A 19,077-nucleotide genomic window follows, 5' to 3' on the forward strand; every position below is an offset into this window, starting at 1 on the left:
CAACTTGCTCATGCCTACACAGGCCACTTCCAATACCAAAATTCTATATGGGGTGTCAAAAATATATTGAGCAGCCACAAGAATTTTCTTGGATTTTTATAAAGTTGGGTCTGATTTGACTAGTAGAAATGGGAAACAAATTGGTTTACTTCTAGGCATCAAGACAGCAGTATACAACAAAACAACAAGAAGGCTTGCCATAAGGTTATATACAAATTCCTGAACTGGCAGTGCAGCAATTTATATGATCATAAAGCAATCACATTTGTCATTCTATTTCAAGCAAAAATCCCGAAGAGAATATTCCATAATTAAAATGAGCAAGGAAATAATGCATGTGCCATCTACCAGTCCTTCTCAACAACATTATACTGATAATTCAAGTAAAAAATTACAAAAGCATAATCAAATGTCGCATGTGTCGTTCTCCGTAATTCATATTTAAACAAAGGAAAAAGGGAAGGGCAAAACTCACTGACAAAGGTGATGGCATGGCTAAGGCTCACACCCTCAACATGGCTTGATTTGAATTAAGGTACTCGTGAATTTGCCTAAATTTCTCCTTCAGTCTTTGTATCTGCATACCAAAGCTGTATTTAGTCAAAGAAACAAAACAGCATAACATTCACCATTGACACTAAAGAAAAGGTGATGGTTAGTTGGTTACCCGTTTCAACTCTATTTCTGCTTCCCGCTTCCGCTGCCCCAATGAATGCTGCAGATTAGTGATATCAAATACATTTTCTACGTCTTCTTCAAATGCAGATTCTAAGTCTTCCCGAAGAAGTGCAGGCAACTTATCAACAACAGGCATCAGAAGAAAACAGTTGAACTGCAAAACAGAAGCCATGGATAATAATTTAAAGGAACTAGAAGCTTTTCACTTCAACATATACAGTAAATAAATTATGGCTAAGCAATTGGAAGTGGATTGTTTGGTCAAACGATTCTTTGTTGAATAAAGCAAAAATCAAAAGAGGCAATCAGCAAAGCAGACTGCAAGATGAAAAGAATGCATTTTTCCACTATCGTAAGAAATAAATCCACAGTTAAGCTGAAAGCAATCTAAACACTTAAGAGTGTGTGTGGCAGGGAGAATTTGATGGCATTGGACAGTATTATGGACAAAAAAAAAAAACACAGTTAAAACTTAGTTCATTACACTGTTACCAAATGTTCACTTAGCTTACCCAGAGGATCTAAACAAGTACATTTTATTGACAGGAAGGTATTCATATTCAAACCTTTAACTCCGCAGATGCCAGAAAATATTCTCTTATGCCATGGAATATCTGTTGAACCAATGCATAAACAATCCTTTCAGAGGAAGGGCCAAGCCTTCTGTTCCATAGAGTGCTATCTAAAAGATCAGCCAGCCTTGTCTCTGTTGTTTGAATACTACCATTTGAATCATTCCCTAAAGCCAAATGATTGAGTTTTACTTCTAACTTTGACTTGGTATCTTGCCTATCATTTCCTGGAGATCCAGACGGCAAATCTTGAGAAAGATTGGCAGAAACAGAATTACCAACCACAGTAGATTGTTCTGATCCACCAAAAGAGTCTAAGAACTGACGCAATCCAGCTCGATTCTGCAATCAGTTAATGGGCAGACAATGAATAATAATTGAATAAAGATGGCAATGTGGGCAACAAAATTTACAAATTAAAAACATGTCCATTTTGTTAGAGTAGTAGTGAACCTCCTCAGAGCATTCAGATCATGTTTAAAACCTTTTTCAAAACAAACCAAAGCTAGGAAATAAGGCTTCAATGACAACACACACACACCCACCCCCCCAACCCACATCTTCCGGGAGGAAAAAAACTGTGCTGCTATTACGTTTACATTGAAGATATGTACTCTTTCCTAGAGCCTTCACAATCACCCCTCTGTTTTATCATTGTTTCTTCAACGATCATGATTGATCCACAAGGTTACAAGATTTGCAAAATATGAGTTGAACATATTAAAGTTGACTGAGTTAAAAATTATGCACACAACATTATAACTAGAAAACGTACTTAGGGTCAAGTTCCATTCTACAAGCATATATTTAGAACCTTAGAGAACCATGAACAAAAGAAAGAACACTTAAATAGGAACATCAAAACAAATAAAAAAATAGACAAAATTCAATAAATAAGAAAGAGACTGTTGTAAACACAACGTGAAACGACGCGAATGCCCACCTCCACCCCCAGCAAGCAGGAAAAGAAATAATTACAGGACCATCCTACCCAAAACCAAGTGATAAGCATATCTTTGTAAGTAAGACTCCTTCCAAAAAATGAAAATGTTAAAAAAAATCAATCAACAGTTGAAATATTGCGGGACTTCAAATGCTTGAGTAAACAATTGAAACCTCAAATGGAAAATTTCCTACCTTATTGTGGAGGGACCAAGTGACATACCGAGTGGTGCTTACTAAATCCTCCATACACCTAGAAAAGGTAGTACACCACAAAATATAGATATTAATCAAAGCTGACTAGAAAACATAAATGAGAACAAAGAAAAAAGTTCCGTGTGAACAACTACCATACTATAACATACAAAAACGTGGCATGGAAGAACATAAATAGTCCTATTAGAACGGGAACGTTGAAGCCTCATCTGCCAAATACATAGAGTTGGGATTTAGGATAAGCACTTGGGTGAATAATAATTTATTTTGAGTGTTTTCCTTATGAATAAATTGCATTAAGAGTGGAATAGACCAACTTGTGGCATCTACTGTCCCAGAGATGTTGAACAGAAAGAGAGGTGCAATTAGGTTGGTGCAGTGCTGGCCAAGCTAAAACGGTGGATGGACAGAGTCACCTGATTCGGAAGAATCATCATTCAGGCTGTGCAATTGCACAGCAAGGTAGATTTCCCCTTCCCTACCCTTTTTAATTTGCATCCCTGTTATAATCGAAGTATTGGCATTCCTAATTTTGTCATGTTTTTGATTCAGGTCTAGGTCTTTGAGGTCCTACAGCTGAATATTGCAAGAGGATCGTACTTGCTAACTGGCATAAGTTGCTCTATTGTCCGTCTCTTTAACACCCTTCCTGACATATAGGAGGTGCACTGGACCTTGAGCTCCTCCACCCAACGTCATACACAGAGTGTTGTATATATTTAATACCTAACCACTATTGCTTGTATAGAAAGTTAATAATTTATTTCAATGTTTAGCAGAGAAATGAGGAGTGAAGTATGAGGTTGGCAAGCAAGAGCAAAGAAGATAGGTTGACCTGGTTCAGTAGAAGCATGTACTATCCCCCAAGTCAGCAAGGATGGTTACCAGATAGCAAATGTTGTCTCCTGATTATCATCCTTCGGATAAACCTTAGGCTTAGTTTAACATCCTAACTATTCATTAATTAGTATAAAGCTACAAAGTACCTGTTCCAAAATTCCACTCTATTAACACCTTATAATTTTTTTAAAACCACAAGGTACATGTCCTTTTAGCATATTCTCTCTCTTCAATAATTTTATAAATGGACACAGAACAAATCTCATGAATTGATGTACATTGTGTTTTATAGTAATTAATTACTGAAAAGCTAATACTGCAATTGTTTGATGATCAACCGTATTATATGTTTAATGCTGTTGGGAAAGGGGCAACTTATTGCTATCTTCAGCATGATGACTCTCAGGGACATCAGTATCTATTCATATGAATTAAAATCTGGCGGTAGGATTTGTAACTTTATGTGCTCCATTTGCATGTATCTCATCAAACACTTAAAAATTGTTATAAGAAATTTGAAGTACTTTCTTTCTACCTTCATTTGGAGTGAAAGCAGAGGAATTAAAAAGGCCCCCAGCAGTAATCAAAAGAACATATGACCCTGTCAAGTTCTATTTGATTTCAACCGTGAACCAATTAAATATCACAGTGATATGTTTCTTCAATTTTATAGAGGAGTGAACACAACAAAATCTTTCACCTGAGAATGTAACAAGAAAACGAAATTGACCACAGACACCCCTTCCCCAGACAGACAAATTTAACTGCAAGTTATGGAATAAAACAATTTTAACTTCTCAAAATTGGAAAAGAAAGAATAGTTTGTAATGATACTGAGCGAAAATCAGATCTGATTTCATCTAAAATGATTAAACTTAAAATATTATTCAACTTGATTTGTATGATGATGTAAACTCCCAGCTTTTAGGCTAGATTAGCTCTTTAGAATTTACTTCCCATATCTTGTAGGTTGTGAACACTCCTACAATTCAAAAGATTATAATATTAACATGTTGTTAACAAATTAACGATTCACATGGCATTGAGCATCATGCATGAGTTGCAAACTCAAGACAGAAGAGGCATGCTCAAATAAGGCCTCTATGATAGTGCTAATCCCCTGAAAAAATTTATAGGCACCTCATGAAAACTTAAATGGCACAAACTCAAAGAACTATTAATTAAAACATAAAGTCAACAAATGCAACTATATTTACTTTTCACGACATGATCGTTCAGTGGATTCTGCAAAGTTGTTGAAGGCGGAGGCAACACGCTTTAGGAACACTTCATGGCCACTCAGATATTCACCTTCTTTCTGTAGGACATCACTTGCAATAAAATCAATAGGATGTAAGAGCAAGGAAACAGAATAATAGCAATTGTGTACTTTTAAAATTACATCAGAAACAGGCTAGTGAGCTAACAAATGATGAGAAAAAATGGCCTGCCTACACCTGAGAAGGTATATTGAAGAGAATATTCAAATGATGTACATGTGGTTAAGTGGTTTAACATAAAGAAACAAGTCTTGTACCTGGAGAAGATAAACAGAGATGGGGAGCAATCTCTTCAAAATGTGCAAGAGCCTGTCACCCAACTAGTACCCACAAAAGGAGTTCAATTTCAGTCATTTACAGAAATCAAATAAATGAAAGAGAATAGAAAATGATCTCAATTTTCTAATTTGGAGCTATTACTAATCCCATTGTTATTCTCTTTTAGGAGCAAAAAATGTCATATATGAAATTTGGTAAAATTTCTTAATTCCAGTTCATTTCAGGTTACATAAAACAATGTCTTCTAAGCATGGATGTGAAAAACAAGCACTCCTCTAAACATGAAATTATGTATGATTCAATTGGTCAATCCATTTGCACATCCCAAGGTGTGTATCGATGATCCAGTTGAGCAATAAATGAATAATAACGGAGCACAAAATCTGGAAACAGAAGCTTCAGCTGCATTAAGAAAGAAATATGAGGCAAGATCCGAGTCATTTAAACTTGAGCCTTGAGAACTGTTGATTACTCTGATGGTCTCTATTGATAGTTCTATCTCTCTGAGATTCTTAAGTTGTGAATTCGGAATCAGGTTGAAGGAATAAAAGCAGCCCTCAGGATAGTTTTAGTTATTCAAGTTTCATCTAGTAAAGACCCTTTTAAGCAAGAGTGTAACATTATGCAGTCAATCTACCTACTGAATTCTGGTGAATTGGGGACATGTTCGAAAATTTTTTGTACCCATCCCAGAACTTGACCAATAACTGAAGAAATAACCTAACTACCATAGGAGCATGCTTGACACAGTTCCCAATGAAGAAAGTGTGAAATAGAAATCTTAGAGGCATCAACATCCAAAACTAGAAAGCAATAATGACCTATCATCATCCACATTTCTGCACGCTTTTGTTTGGGCTGATATGCATTTATAAGAAAATAAATTAATAAATTCTTTCAGAGAATCCAGCAGAGCAGTTGCTACTTCAGATTCAAATTGTATCTGATGCTGAATATAATTTGTATCCTAAAAAGTTCTTTTTGAGACCAAACATTTTCAGCCGGATTCCTGCATCATCAACTTCAAATGCAAGAAAAAGTGTCATACAAAGTACTAATTCACACCTGATGAAGAAAAGGTTCAAATGTATCACGAGCCTTTGCAACAGCAATTACACAAGCCGTCCTATAAAAGCAAGCAAACAAAAATTTAAAAATAGGAATTATCGAACATCAGCAGCCTAGACAGGTTAATGCCACGAATTTACTATATAGCTGGAAATTCATGGACACCTTGAATAGTTTGTCCCATCATGGATGTCTTCAACTCCACATGCATTCACAATTTCTTCACGTGTTATTGGAGGGCATTTGAATCCTCCAACAACAAAACGAAATTCAGCCATAGCACGATGATATTGAGCACCTCCATAAAGGCGCATCCCTGCATTCTGCACGGTAGAAAAGACAGACTATAAACCAAGATAAAACTCTAGCTCATTTTATTAGGAGAGCAGCATGAAAGAAACAATTCAGATATATATCAAAAGTTTGAGAATCATTATATGGGTAAAGAACAATATCTGGTCTTTCTCTGAGCTAATCTCAACTACATTAAAGCAAATGTTTTTAAATCGGGTGCAAGATTAATGAATGGGGATACAAGAGTGAGAATGGTGTGGAAGTGTTAATAATTCTTGCAATAAGAATTGAAATAAGAACTCTATTGGAATAACTTGCTTTGTGTTGATTGAATAATAATTGGTGTTATGAAAAAATGTACGATGCCTTTGTAGTTGTAGGCAAAATGATTCCCTAATACTATTAATATAAGGAAACTAATAAAAATCCAAATCTAAAAGAAATTGAAAAACCTATTCTAATTAATAAAGAAAAGAAATCCAATTCTAAACAAAATATTAGAATAAAAGGATAAAACTTATTAAAACTAAACATCTTATTATAATTATCTAACTTTTATCCTAATCACAATATGATTATTCTACATCGTTCTCTCCAACTTGAAAAAAACTCGTCCTCAAGTTTGGTTGAAGAAAATCAATCAATCGGGATCTTTTAGCATCATATCATCCTCATCATCAATATACACTAGAAGTCAATTCTTATTCTGATAATTCAATTCACCGACATTGGAAGAGATCATTTAGCACAGTAATCAATGCATCATAGTTGTCAAAATTGGCAAGATCCATGGATCTACCAAGGGCCATACCCCGTTTATGAACCTTGTAGCAACTCCTTGTTGAACCAGAATAACCTTTGCCTTCCCTGTTGCTGGAAACAGGAACACAGGTTTGGCATTGTTTTTCTGGCTTACTACAGTTAAGTTGATTACCCACCAATTTTAAGCCCTTCAATTGATCAGATATTTGATTAGATTCAAGTGCAGTGGATTTATGAGAGTTCACCAAAAGATACATGTGATCAGCCAGCTCAATAGACACATTTCTGCCTGGCAATGCAGGCTCCGTTGAAATGGAGCTACTTATAAGGAAAATACCAAGAGCTTGCAGTTCCCTTCTTTAAGTTTCACGTCATTGTGCTGTTTATGAAATGCAGACTTTGGCACCAGCTCACTAGACATAGAAGGTGGTGTTTGGAGATTAAGTGAAATTGGTGGTGGCATCAACCAATTACCTGGCAAATTTTCAGCTCTGTGATCAAGAATCATCGTATACCATCTAAAACCGCCATATCTCATATCTCCTTGCATCTGAAAGCATGTATCAGCAATTTTCCCATGAGTTTTCATACTAAAATCCATCAAACTAAGTGACAGACCAGAGGAATTTATAGCCCTCGTGTTTTCGATTGATTTGAATTTCTCTTCATGCTCTTGTATTTGGTGCTTTGCGATAGGTCCTGCTTTATAACAAGAAGGCAAATAGAAGTCATAGGAGAAATTGATTTGCACCACGAAACCCGATAAGAGATCCGTGAATGATGACTCTTGCCTGCCTAGAGGAAACCTTTTATCTGATCCATAGTTTCTTGTCATGGAAACTTCAACCTTTTGATCATCTGATGAAGGTCGCCATGTCATTGGCTTTTTAGAAGAGTCTGACTCATAGCTCTCCACAAATGTGCCTCGCAAGGTGGAAAACTCTAGTTCTTGCAAGAATCTAGGAAAACCACTAGCTGCTGAAGAGTCCACTGTTATCTTAGATGAAGCTTCCCTTGTACGGACAGAAGAATCTAGAGATGAGGGCAAGATGTTTGATCAAGACCTCTTTGTCCCGGACACCGGAAGCAGATTAAGAACAGTAGCCGTTAGAGCAAGTTCTATTTCCCAACCCTCTCAGGACAAGGACTGGTGAAAGATTCATCCGATCTCCCCTGCAGACATCTCCAATTTGATCTTGGTCATCTTTTAGGATCAGCATCCTCAATATCAACTATAGTTCCAGTAAACCTCTGCTCTAGAGCTTTTTCACCTTCAAATCTCATTTTAAACCTCATTCCAATGACATAATTATTTTTCACAGACTCCATGTACTGATCATACAGGACAATATACTGATCTGGGCTTGTAATACACTGTAGACGTGATTTTAGTCTGATAGGCTTGCCAAGCTAACACCAAGATGCGTACTGTGACTATATATAATTCATGATAGTGCATTGCTTTCTTGTCTCATGGCACGTATAACACCAACTCGAAACTCCCCATTCTGCCCCTTAGAAATGTGAAGGCATCCCCTGCAATAAGCCTCTTTGAACTCAAGACGCTCCAACCATTTTGAAGGACGTGCCTCCATGGTTGACCTTTGTTTTCTTTGTGATTGGAAAGCTTAATTCCCTCCTCCCTAGTTGGATACTTTTAAACTTCAACTTTTTTATCAATAAAGTGCAATTCGATCTTGGGATATTCAGTTGCAACTGCACCATAATGTTTTTCATCCTTAACCTTGCTATCATGGTCAATTTTCATGCATAATTGATCGGCATGACTTGAGTTTTCAATTTGCACATGTTTTTGTATCTCTGTTGTAGTACCATGGTTGGTATCTGATTATCTTGAATTACTTCATTTTTAGCCTCATCGTCTGCCTTATAAGTCTCTTTCTCTTTGTTAATCATAAATTGCTCATCAGATGACACAAAAACAATCTCTTGACTTATGTAAGTGCAACTACCTTACAGTACCATCGTTGTCCCTAAAATACATGACAATCGTCCATATCTACAATGTTACATATCATCTGATCTTTGTAGTACTTTCAAAGAGAAAGTGAAACTTTGCATACCTCCATATTTTGAATTTCTTGCCCTTGTGAAGCTTGATAGTAAGATGAGTATTTTTCATTCTTTAAATTTAAACCATTCACCAATGCTTTGGACACAAAGTTCTCACTACTTTATGATTTATTATCACTTTGCATACATTATTGTTGATGGTGCATCGTGTTCTAAAAGTTTGGTTGCACTTCAAATTGGACTCTTTCATACCTTCTCGATACACCTTCATAGAATTTTTAATAACTTGTGTGTATTCAAACATAAGGGAGACTCGAGAAAACTCTTTAGCCACTAGTTGCCGTGTTTTAAGCTTGTTAAAGCAAGCAACATTCATATCAATTAAAGTCTACAAATTCTTGCCGGCTTGCTTCTTCATGGGCTCGCGATTCCTTTCAAGACTCAACGTAGTCAGCATTTAAGTGATGTTGTGAAGGATTTCATCGATTCCTTCTATTCGTTCTATTTTTTCGATTCTCCATCATTGGAGGTTTAACTGCCACTTGGACCTTCGTCCACCATTGGATTAAGGTAATATCCTTGCTCCAATAACAATTTGGTGCGGAAGCAATAAGAATTGAAATAAGAAATATATCGAAATAATTTGCTTTGTATTGATTTTATAATAATTGGTGTCATGAAAAAGTGTACAATGCCTTTGTAGTTATAGGCAAACTTATTCCTTAATCCTATTTATATGAGGAAACTAAAATAAGGAAGCTAATCTAAAAGAAATTGAAAAACCTATTCTAATTAATGAAGAAAAGAAATCATATTCTAAACAAAATTTTAGAATAAAAAGATAAAACCTATTACAACTAAACATCTTATTATAATTATCTAGCTTTTATCCTAATTACAATAAGATTGTCCTACATCAGAGAAGCTCAACAAGGAGAAGAATGCTTAGGTAAACAATCAAAGTTATCTCATATTTTCTACAAAGATTCAATCTTCAACTCTATTGAATTCAAAATCTAGTGTATAATCACAATTCGGTCAAAATCCAGTTGTCTCCGCGTACTAGCCTCATACTCATAAATAATAGGAAATTGTTCAAAATATTCAACTTTACTTGTCTTAAAAGTAAGAACACAATACAAGTGGAAGACATACTAGGATGGGCAAAACATTGGGGTGATCAAAATTGCATGACCTTATTTTTATAAGAGTTGAGTTCGTAATTTAATTACTATATTCAGGCAGATTGAAGCAGTCAATTAGCCAAAAAAGTACAAAAACATATGCTTGGATTCATGAGCGCCAGCCACATACTTAATAACAAAACTTAGCCCCTGTGTGATCCCCCCCTTTTTGTTGGGGGAAATGTGTTTTGGAATAGTAATTTTTCAGAAAATGTACAGTTAAAAAATACATGTAAAATTATTTTTTAGGAGAGTCTGTGCTCGAAAATGAGTTTTGAAAAAGAGTAATTGGCACAAAATGTCCCTACCTTGTGGTAAACATCCTTACCTTTCATTTTTTGGCATTTTGTCCCTATTTCCACATTTCTTTGCGCTAAACGTCCTTTTTACCATTTTTGACGTAAAATAACCAAAATACCCTTTTATTTAAACAAACAAAAAAAGAAAAGAAAAAAATTGCAACTATAAGCCCAAACTTTCTATATGTGCAAAAAAAAAAAAAAAAAAAAAAAAAAAAATACAAATAAAAACCAAAACTTTTTAAAAAGTAAAAAAAAAAAAAAAAAAAAAAAAAAATCTTTCATACCTCATGCCCCACTACCATTCAACCGCCTATCAAAAATCCTAAATTGCTTTGTTTGAATGGTGAATTACAACAATTGATTCACTACCTAGAATCGTTACACTTTGAATTGTATTCTAGTTGGAGCAATTTGTTGATTGTAGATGTAGAGGAATACCAATTGAAATGGGATCGAAGGGTTTTGCGTTTTCTCCGTTTTTTGAATGAACTGTCATGTCCAGGCAAAATTGGGGAAGACCCATATGCTCATTGGATGAGCCATGAGGAGTATGTACTTGAGGTGGAGGTCTGCGATCATGGGTCCCACCACTAGCGCCGAAAAATTCGCCTGAAAACTGCGAAATGGCTGTGTTCGAAGCTACAACCTATTTGGTTTGATAGTGTGAATTAAATGACATTTGAGGACGATGGATAGGGACGTCTTGGTGTGTATATTCGACTGGAATGTTGGGAATGGCATGAGTCTTGTCGGAACAAGTGGTGCCGCCCCGTATTTGCATTTGCAAGTTCGATATTTTGGCTTGCAATTTCTACCAAATCTGTTAGCATGATGGTAATTGGATGTTGGGCAGTATGTGTAGAGGGGAGTAAGGAATATTCGGCGGTGGTCGGCCAGAGTTTTTTGGCTTCAAAGTGGTGGTCAATTTAAGGTGGTTTAGTGACCTTTTTTTCGATTTTGGGCTGATTTGCACATATGGAAAGTTTGGCTTTATAGTAGCAATTTTTTTCTTTTTTTTGCTTTGTTTAAATATGAGGGGTATTTTGGTCGTTTTATGTTAAAAATGGTAAAAAGGATGTTTAACGCAAAGAAAGGCGGAAATAGGGGCAAAAATGTCAAAAAATGAAAGATATAGACGTTTTCCACAATAAGCTTGAAAGGTAGGACGTTTTGTGCCAATTACCCTTTTGAAAAATGGGGCTAAAAACAAAGGCTTAGTATGTTTGCAATTCAGATAATTAAACTAAAATAACTTTGTCAAAGTGGACCACATGAAAAAATGAGGGCATTGAGATATTTATTTCAAAGCATACACATTACAACGCATATCAAAACTTACAGGTATCAATTTGTATGGGAACTGAAGACCATCGGAGCCAATAAATGCTCCTCCATTAACCCTCTCGTCCTGTAGTGTTTCCCCTGTAGAATGAACACAATTGAGCTAATAAAGGTCCAGCGAGAAAACCCAAATATTAAAAAACTTCACATTTCATGAGTCCTTGTAATTCTAACATTTTTAAGGAGAGCCTTATAATGAGTCCATAAGGAGTTAGTAAACCAAAGCTTTTTATATTGACAATTAAATAATCTTTGTTAACATCTCAAAGTGGAAAGGGGAGAGTAAAATGGGATGGATCAAGCCTCTACGAGTTAAAGAAAGATAACATAACTAAAATGGACATAGTGAAGAGTGCGCGTGCGCGTGGGTGTGGGTGTGGGTCTGAAAAAGAGACGAATAGAGAGGGTTACTAAACATGAACTATCCAAAAAAAAAAAAAAAAAAATCTTTTTTGTGAGGAAAGTTATTTACCAAATTTATCTGGAGGCGCAATAACTGTCCCTTTCAACAAATTTGATAACTAAGAAAAAGAAGAAACATCGGTCAGGAGCAAATGAAAAAGAAATCCATGAATTTATCTTTACTAATTAGCTTATATAAACAAAAACAACTAATAGTATGAGATATTTATTGACAAGTATAATATGAGAAGAATTGCCTAATTTATGTTAAGAACTCTCTCGCCAATCTTAGCGGAGAGGGTAAGAAGACAAAACTTCACAGATTATGAAGTTAAAGAACAGAAAGATGAGGATTAAGAATATCACAGAAGGCATGACAGCATTTCAAATGTCACGGTAAGTTAAAACCTTGGTCAAGAACAGGTCATGGAAAGCTCTTCCTTTCTCCTTCAACTTTACTACATCCAAAGTGCTGGGAGAAAGCAGAGGAAATAAGATTACTTCATAGCATAGAACCGTGAACAAACATGACATATAGATCAACGAAAAATAATTTGATTCTGCTCAACCAACCCCCAACCCTGGCCTCCTCCCAAAAAGGGTGCAAAATCACAATTAGAAATGGAAACAGAATGGGAACATTAACTATCAAAGGAGACAATGGTTTGTTCGTAGAAGTTGGCATCTTTTTATAGGATTAGTTTAACCATCCCATCTAAGAGCTTAAGCTATTAGATAAGAACACATATTTATTTAAATCTTGTCTCAACACGTCCCACCACATGTAGGCTTGGTTCAATTTTTCCTTTCAACTCCTTACACACGCTTACTTTTTAATAAATGGATAGCTACTAAACTTGAGCATATATCGTACGCGTGGTTCTCATACCATGAGTATCATCTCATATAAAAGCTTAAGCTGATAAGGTCACATGAATTCAGTTTGGAAAATTTATAAATCAATTTATAATCCCATGAAATGTGTGGATAGTAAAATATAAGCAGCTATGAATACGTGTTTGAAATTAATATTCGATTTTCACTGAATTTCTAAATTGATTTAAAAGTTGGTCGCCAAATGTACACTTAAATATTGTCTTCAACACTTCATTTCAAATTAATTTCTAATTATGTCCAGAATTTAGGAATCAGTTACCCAATTTTTTAGGTTCTGTTTCAAAAATGTATAGCAGCCATATATTTATAAATCTTACTTGGTGTGCCTCATTTTTTAGTACTAGGAATATACTATCCGCTCTTCATATTTATTCACATGGTATTGGGGCAAGTTTACTTCTCGAGTTCAAGTATCACACTATCCGTTTATGAAAATTATGCACTTGTCAAGTCTTTCGTGAAAATGAATTTGTCCTCCACGTTAAAGGGCCTACAAGACAATTAAATAATAAGATTGTCATCATAGCTTAAACTTTTAGATGATGCGGATCAATTTCTGATAAATAATTAATATAAACTAAGTTAATCCACCACCATTTATCTTTCAAGTAATGGCGCTTCATAAAACAGATTTCTTAATTATCTATTTGTTTGCGTTTTTCTTGATAAGCTACAGGGTGAGAGACATCACATACCTGAGTTCCTGATTTATTTCAATTAGCTTCCTTGTAGTGCTTCGATACTCTTTTTCAAGAAGAGGTATGATCATTGGCACACTGTCCATATACCTTTTGAAAATTTATATCATAAATTTCATGTCAGCTTTAATTAGTCGTTGCACAAGATACACGACCCTGTAACATGTAATATATGTACCTCTTCTGCAGCAACTCTTCCAAAAATAGCCTAAGGCTGCTAACTCCTATTCTGCTTCGTTCTTGTTTGGAAAGTGATCTTCCCAACTTCTCCTCTAAAGCTGTGATATCTTCCATCTCTCTCAAATAAATAGCCTGTCAATGTACAGGAAGTTGGATTCTGGGACACAGCATGAAACAGAAAAATATACAGAAACTAAAAGCTACAACATAGCGAATCCTGCCTCTGTGCCACGCCACAGCATTGGGCCAAATATGCCCAATCCTATACCAGAACCATGTGTCTTTATCCAACATGATAGTTGTCCCAAAACAAACACAAAAAGTAATTATTCAACCAAACATGGACTATCATACAAGTAGATGAATTTTGCTGAGCATTAACGAAAACTGAAAAGCCAATATATAAATAGCACAAGTAAAAACATCTCAAATAAGCTTTTGGTATATCATTATCGATGTATCCTCAGATACCAAATCAGATTTATTTTTAGATGGATAATATATCAATTAAAATATTTTAAAGACATACTAGCAAATTCATATAACAATGACATATATGGATGAAATAAGCACCAAAGTACACTAATGAAAATATTATTAGTATTTGAGAATATTATATCTCAAGAAAAAATAATTACAATGATGTTACTATATGTACAATGGGTTAAGTATACATAAGAAATGTTATAGAAACTAAAATGTTTCTGTCTGGTACCATTCATTGGTGTCCGAGACTTTCAGTACCAACCAGTATAAGCTGGTGTATTCCAGTAAGACCAGTAACGATTGCTTAAACATTGATAAAAGTACCCGAAGTTTTCAATTGAGGATATCGTGTATTCAATATTTACTGAAGTTCTATATTGTGAGAATTTTAGGGCACTGCTGCTTTTACATTGATGAAGGGGAAATGGAGCAACAATGGGTAGTGTTAGCCAAATCTTTTTCTTTTTTACCTTACTCTTCCAAAGCAATACTTTGATTGATAAACACAAAAGGGCCATAAACCAAAGAATCTAGTTACGAGTGACCTTATGAGAAAAATGTACTCTCAGCAAGTAACAGATTTTTCTGATCTAATTAATTGCCTATTAAAAGTAGAAGACGCTCAGATGGAATCTTAATGGACAGAAAAGATTGAGTCTATTTGATAGTGAGTGAATGATTTTAGTATTTACACGATAACTAATATTCTAATCTACGACAAATGTGCCTATGGGCGCACAAGTTATACAAGAAAAGCCATCGAACATGGAGAATCATTTATTGTGGAACATAACATTCTGTTTACAGTGTCAAGATTAAAAAAAAAAAAAAAAAAAAAAAATCCTAATTCAGCACGATGAACAAATGCCATTATACAGTTTTTGTATGCTCAATTTTATATTGCATGACATGCAAAAGTGGAACATCATATGATATTAGCACCCCCACAGCCTAATTATATTAGAAATACTCCTTTTATTTCCCAGGGATAGTTTGCATGGAATATAGAAAAAAAAAAAAAAATGCTCTGGGTGGGGCGTTCTTAAAACTAGGAGACAAAAAGGAGAACCAACATATGTTTACTATTTAAATTAGTTGTTCAAACACACATAAGGGCATCCATCAGGTGCCCTTATCAGCATCAATGACATCGAATACAACTAACTCGGACAATAATGCATTTAGGCAGATATTGAGATCCAACCTGTTTAAACTCATCATTCGATCTGTAAACAGATTCATGACCAGACCCAACTCTCCCAGAAGGAACAGATGTGAAAAAGGGTGAATCGCCTAACATGAAACCATCAAGAGTGCATGCAGGTGGTGAAAGAAAAACATCCACATCTGAAGCTCGTGCGAATTGAGGTATTTTTGTGTCAAGCTTTGTTGAGACAATAACAGTCCTTGAAAGTTCAGGATCAATCTATATGAGAATGGAAAAAAAAAAAAAAATTGTGTTTAGTGTCAACTTCAAAGGTACTCAATTATTTCTTTTGACCATCATAATTTCCCAAAAAGACCTCATAAAATTAATAGATATAGGACAAAACTGTAACATACTTGCATCACAATCCTCCGCGTTGTGGCATTACTCCAATCGTTGCAATCTTCAAGACATAATATAATGAATTCTTTGTGCTGCATTTTGGCTCGCACCATAGATTCCACAGCACGAGCTTGAGCCTGCCATTGATAGGTTCACAACATTTAACACATAATTGCTTCAGAAGTGAAAGATATATAATTTTATTTTCGTCCTTTAACCTGTAAAGAACGATTTTTTCGAGCAGGCGCGGGCGCAATAAGTCCTGGAGTGTCAATAATGGTAAGATTTGGACAGTATTTGTATTCGATTCTGATTATTATTTCTTTTGAAGAGAACTGATAAGGTTCCTGTTCCAGCCTCATGTTCTCAGCTTCAATATATGCCTACACAAGATCAAGCAAATTTTGTTAAGTATTAAGCCTAGCAGCAATTTGAAACGTAAACTTCACAAATTAATGCAGTTACAAATAACATTTCCTCCACAAAGGTGTTTATTATTGTTTGTCATCGTTTTCTTAGAAGCTGCTTCTGCACACCTTTATGAAATTACAGCTTGAGTGAAGTTTAATACAGGAATTTTTCTACCAAAGACATATATAAACTAAATAAGTCATTTTTGAGTAAGATATTACTCAATTTAGATCCTACTCCGTTTGTATAAAGAGTTGATGTTTTTACATTTCTTTCGTATACTATGCTCCCACCCTTGGATATGCTTTAACCTCTGAGGCTTGAGGTTGTGATGCAAGTGCACAGTTCTTTCTTCATTAACAGTATTCTTCGTAAGTCAGATCCGGTGTTTCTATCCTTTTATTTACTAAGTCCTGTTCCATTATTTAGAAACACAGATCTCACATGCCTTCATCCTAGAATATCTACATCAACGTGACAATGTGAACAGGCTATTACTCCTACTTCCATTCAAGTTTCTATCCCCTGCACGATTGACATCTGAACTCTCTACTTCAGCAAAAGTAACTATCTAGAACGAGATTTTTTTTTTACTTTTCCTACTACATAAAACTAATCAGAACAATGAAATTTGGGTGTGATCATTGTTCCCAGAACGGATACTATGTCTATTTGAGGGCATAATTTCAGGAGAAAAAAGAACTTGGGGATTTATGTTACAAAACTTCATGAATTCAGATTTATTTACACAGCATATCGTTAAAACATTTACAAATGTCTTAGGCCTACAGAATTATAACAAATAAAAAAAATCTATTCCAAAATCAACTATGCCTCACTTAGAACACATGATCATTAGCAATGAAACAAAGCAAGTTTGGCAAAGCTAAAGATGATATTCATCCATACATATAAAAGTGCTATCTTTTTGGGTGTTTGTGGTTAAAACATGACAACCTGAATTTCTTGGAGGGATTTTTCCTGGAAAACAGATGGGTCAGACCCGGCCAACAAATGGCATAGGGGAGAATGACAATCCGGGTTATACTTCATGTGGAGAGTAATAGGACAGCGAGTCTTGGTGCCACCGCCAACATGGTTGAATTGAAAGCCCATGAGGGCCTCTACAAGTGCGCTCTTGCCGTCGGTCTGGTGGCCCACCATCAACACCGCCGGAGCATCGAACGGTGTCTCGAACTCCTGTGCCAACCCGTGCAGCTCATTATACGCCTCGTAGAGCCTCCATTGCGCCTCCATTTCTGGATCAGTGTTGTTTGAATTCGCATCTTTTGACGAGTCTTTCTCCATTTTCACGCGCGCTGTGTGTGTTGATAAGGAGCGTCAAGGGAGAGTGTGTGCGACAGTACTTTGGGTCCATAGTTGGCTAAGCTTGAAAACTTTACTTAAAACATAAATTTGTTCACAAGCAAATGATTAAGGACATGTTTGGCTTAGATAATTTATTTGTATGGAAGTCTGCTTATAAGCAAATAATAAAGTTAAAAAATAATAATAATTTGAGCACAGTTCTAAAATATATTATTTTCATCGTGTAATAAAATGTTATTTAAACTAACGTTTTTCAAAACTAATGAATAAGCATCGACCCAACTAAAGTCATGAAAAAATAAAAGATTGTTAGGTCAAGTAATTGACTTCTTGCCAAATAAAATTAAAATTTAAAAGTAGAAACCGCAATAAAGAGAAGTAACATTTTCTAGGAGTGATCCTCTTGGACGAACAAGGATGGGTTATTCAATATCGTTATCATTTCATTATAGTTAGATTAAATTAATGAGATTGATAGATCTTGTGACTTCAAATAAACATTTTCTAATGGCAAAATATTCACAAACATAATAGCATTTCCCATGACAAATTGTGAATTGCTTAAAAGGACGTGCTACATAAAAGGTATTTGAAAAAGTACTTCCATGCACATAGAGAAGCCATCAAGTCGACATGGTAGGAAAAAAAAAGACCATTACTAGAGTATGTTTAGATACAAATGCTTTGATAGACAAAGTCACTCGGCAAAATTATTATTTTCTTTTCAAATTTATATTTCATATAGACATTATTTTATTTATATGTAAGAGAATGAAAGCACCTTGATAGCAATTCACATAATACATAGAAGATTAATTTCGATCTATATTCATTAGCCATCAATGTCATAAAGAAAAAAGTCTTTCAGCTTATATGTCACGTAAGATGAAATCCATTACATGCATTAAAGATATTCTAAGGAAAAAATCGTTGTCACTAATGAGATGTGCTCCAAATTTTAAAATAAATTTTTTTTTTTTTTTACCAGTTGAAATTGAAAAGAAAAAAAAATGTAAACTATTGAGGCTGTAAAAATAAAAATTTCTTTTAAATGAATAACGTTTTTACTTAAAAGTAGAAATTCAAAAAAAATAAAATTAGAATTATTTTAGCCAATCCAAAATTTTGGATTTTCTAATGCTTTGGACATCCAAAGCCACTGGATTTGGATAGAAAAGTATGAGTTTACCGGTCAGGTTTGGATTTGGCCCCATAAGGAATAGGATCGATAGCAACACATACGTACATGAGGAGAGAGGAAATTACAGGGAAATAAATATTTTAAGATTGCATTTGATTAATCAAATTTTAAGTTCAATTATTCATAAATCAT

At 35.0% G+C, this 19,077-nt stretch overlaps 1 protein-coding gene across 2 annotated transcripts; it reads right to left on the minus strand.

Moving 5' to 3' along the window:
- Positions 1-251: 251 nt before the first annotated feature.
- On the minus strand, positions 252-17,802 carry LOC111411739 (dynamin-like protein ARC5). 2 transcript variants are annotated; one of them, XM_023042321.1, is made up of 17 exons: positions 17,373-17,802; positions 16,223-16,387; positions 16,019-16,141; positions 15,660-15,881; positions 13,968-14,101; positions 13,787-13,879; positions 12,603-12,666; positions 12,265-12,313; positions 11,791-11,873; positions 6,041-6,198; positions 5,873-5,933; positions 4,786-4,848; positions 4,466-4,566; positions 2,388-2,445; positions 1,245-1,592; positions 668-832; positions 252-577 (listed from the first exon to the last, which is right to left on the minus strand). In XM_023042321.1, exons 1-17 carry the CDS (start codon positions 17,721-17,723, stop codon positions 503-505), a joined length of 2,313 nt encoding a protein of 770 aa, XP_022898089.1. In that variant the 5' UTR covers positions 17,724-17,802; the 3' UTR covers positions 252-502. The 2 variants fall into 2 exon arrangements, with proteins under 2 accessions (XP_022898089.1, XP_022898090.1); XM_023042322.1 differs by lacking the exon at positions 15,660-15,881.
- Between the last annotated feature and the right edge of the window lie 1,275 nt (positions 17,803-19,077).

The sequence above is a fragment of the Olea europaea genome, chromosome 16 (assembly GCF_002742605.1).
Source record: "Olea europaea var. sylvestris chromosome 16, O_europaea_v1, whole genome shotgun sequence".
NCBI lineage: Eukaryota > Viridiplantae > Streptophyta > Magnoliopsida > Lamiales > Oleaceae > Olea > Olea europaea.

Bases quoted from the DNA above. Each gene is read 5' to 3' on its own strand.
- LOC111411739 (XM_023042321.1), bottom strand. From the start codon at position 17,723: ATGGAGAAAGACTCGTCAAAAGATGCGAATTCAAACAACACTGATCCA. The intron at 12,667-13,786 runs GTATGTGATGTC...GCTTTCTCCCAG, and splicing joins GAAATAAATCAGGAACTCAG to CACTTTGGATGTAGTAAAGT. The intron at 5,934-6,040 runs GTGTCCATGAAT...TTGCTTTTATAG, and splicing joins GATGGGACAAACTATTCAAG to GACGGCTTGTGTAATTGCTG.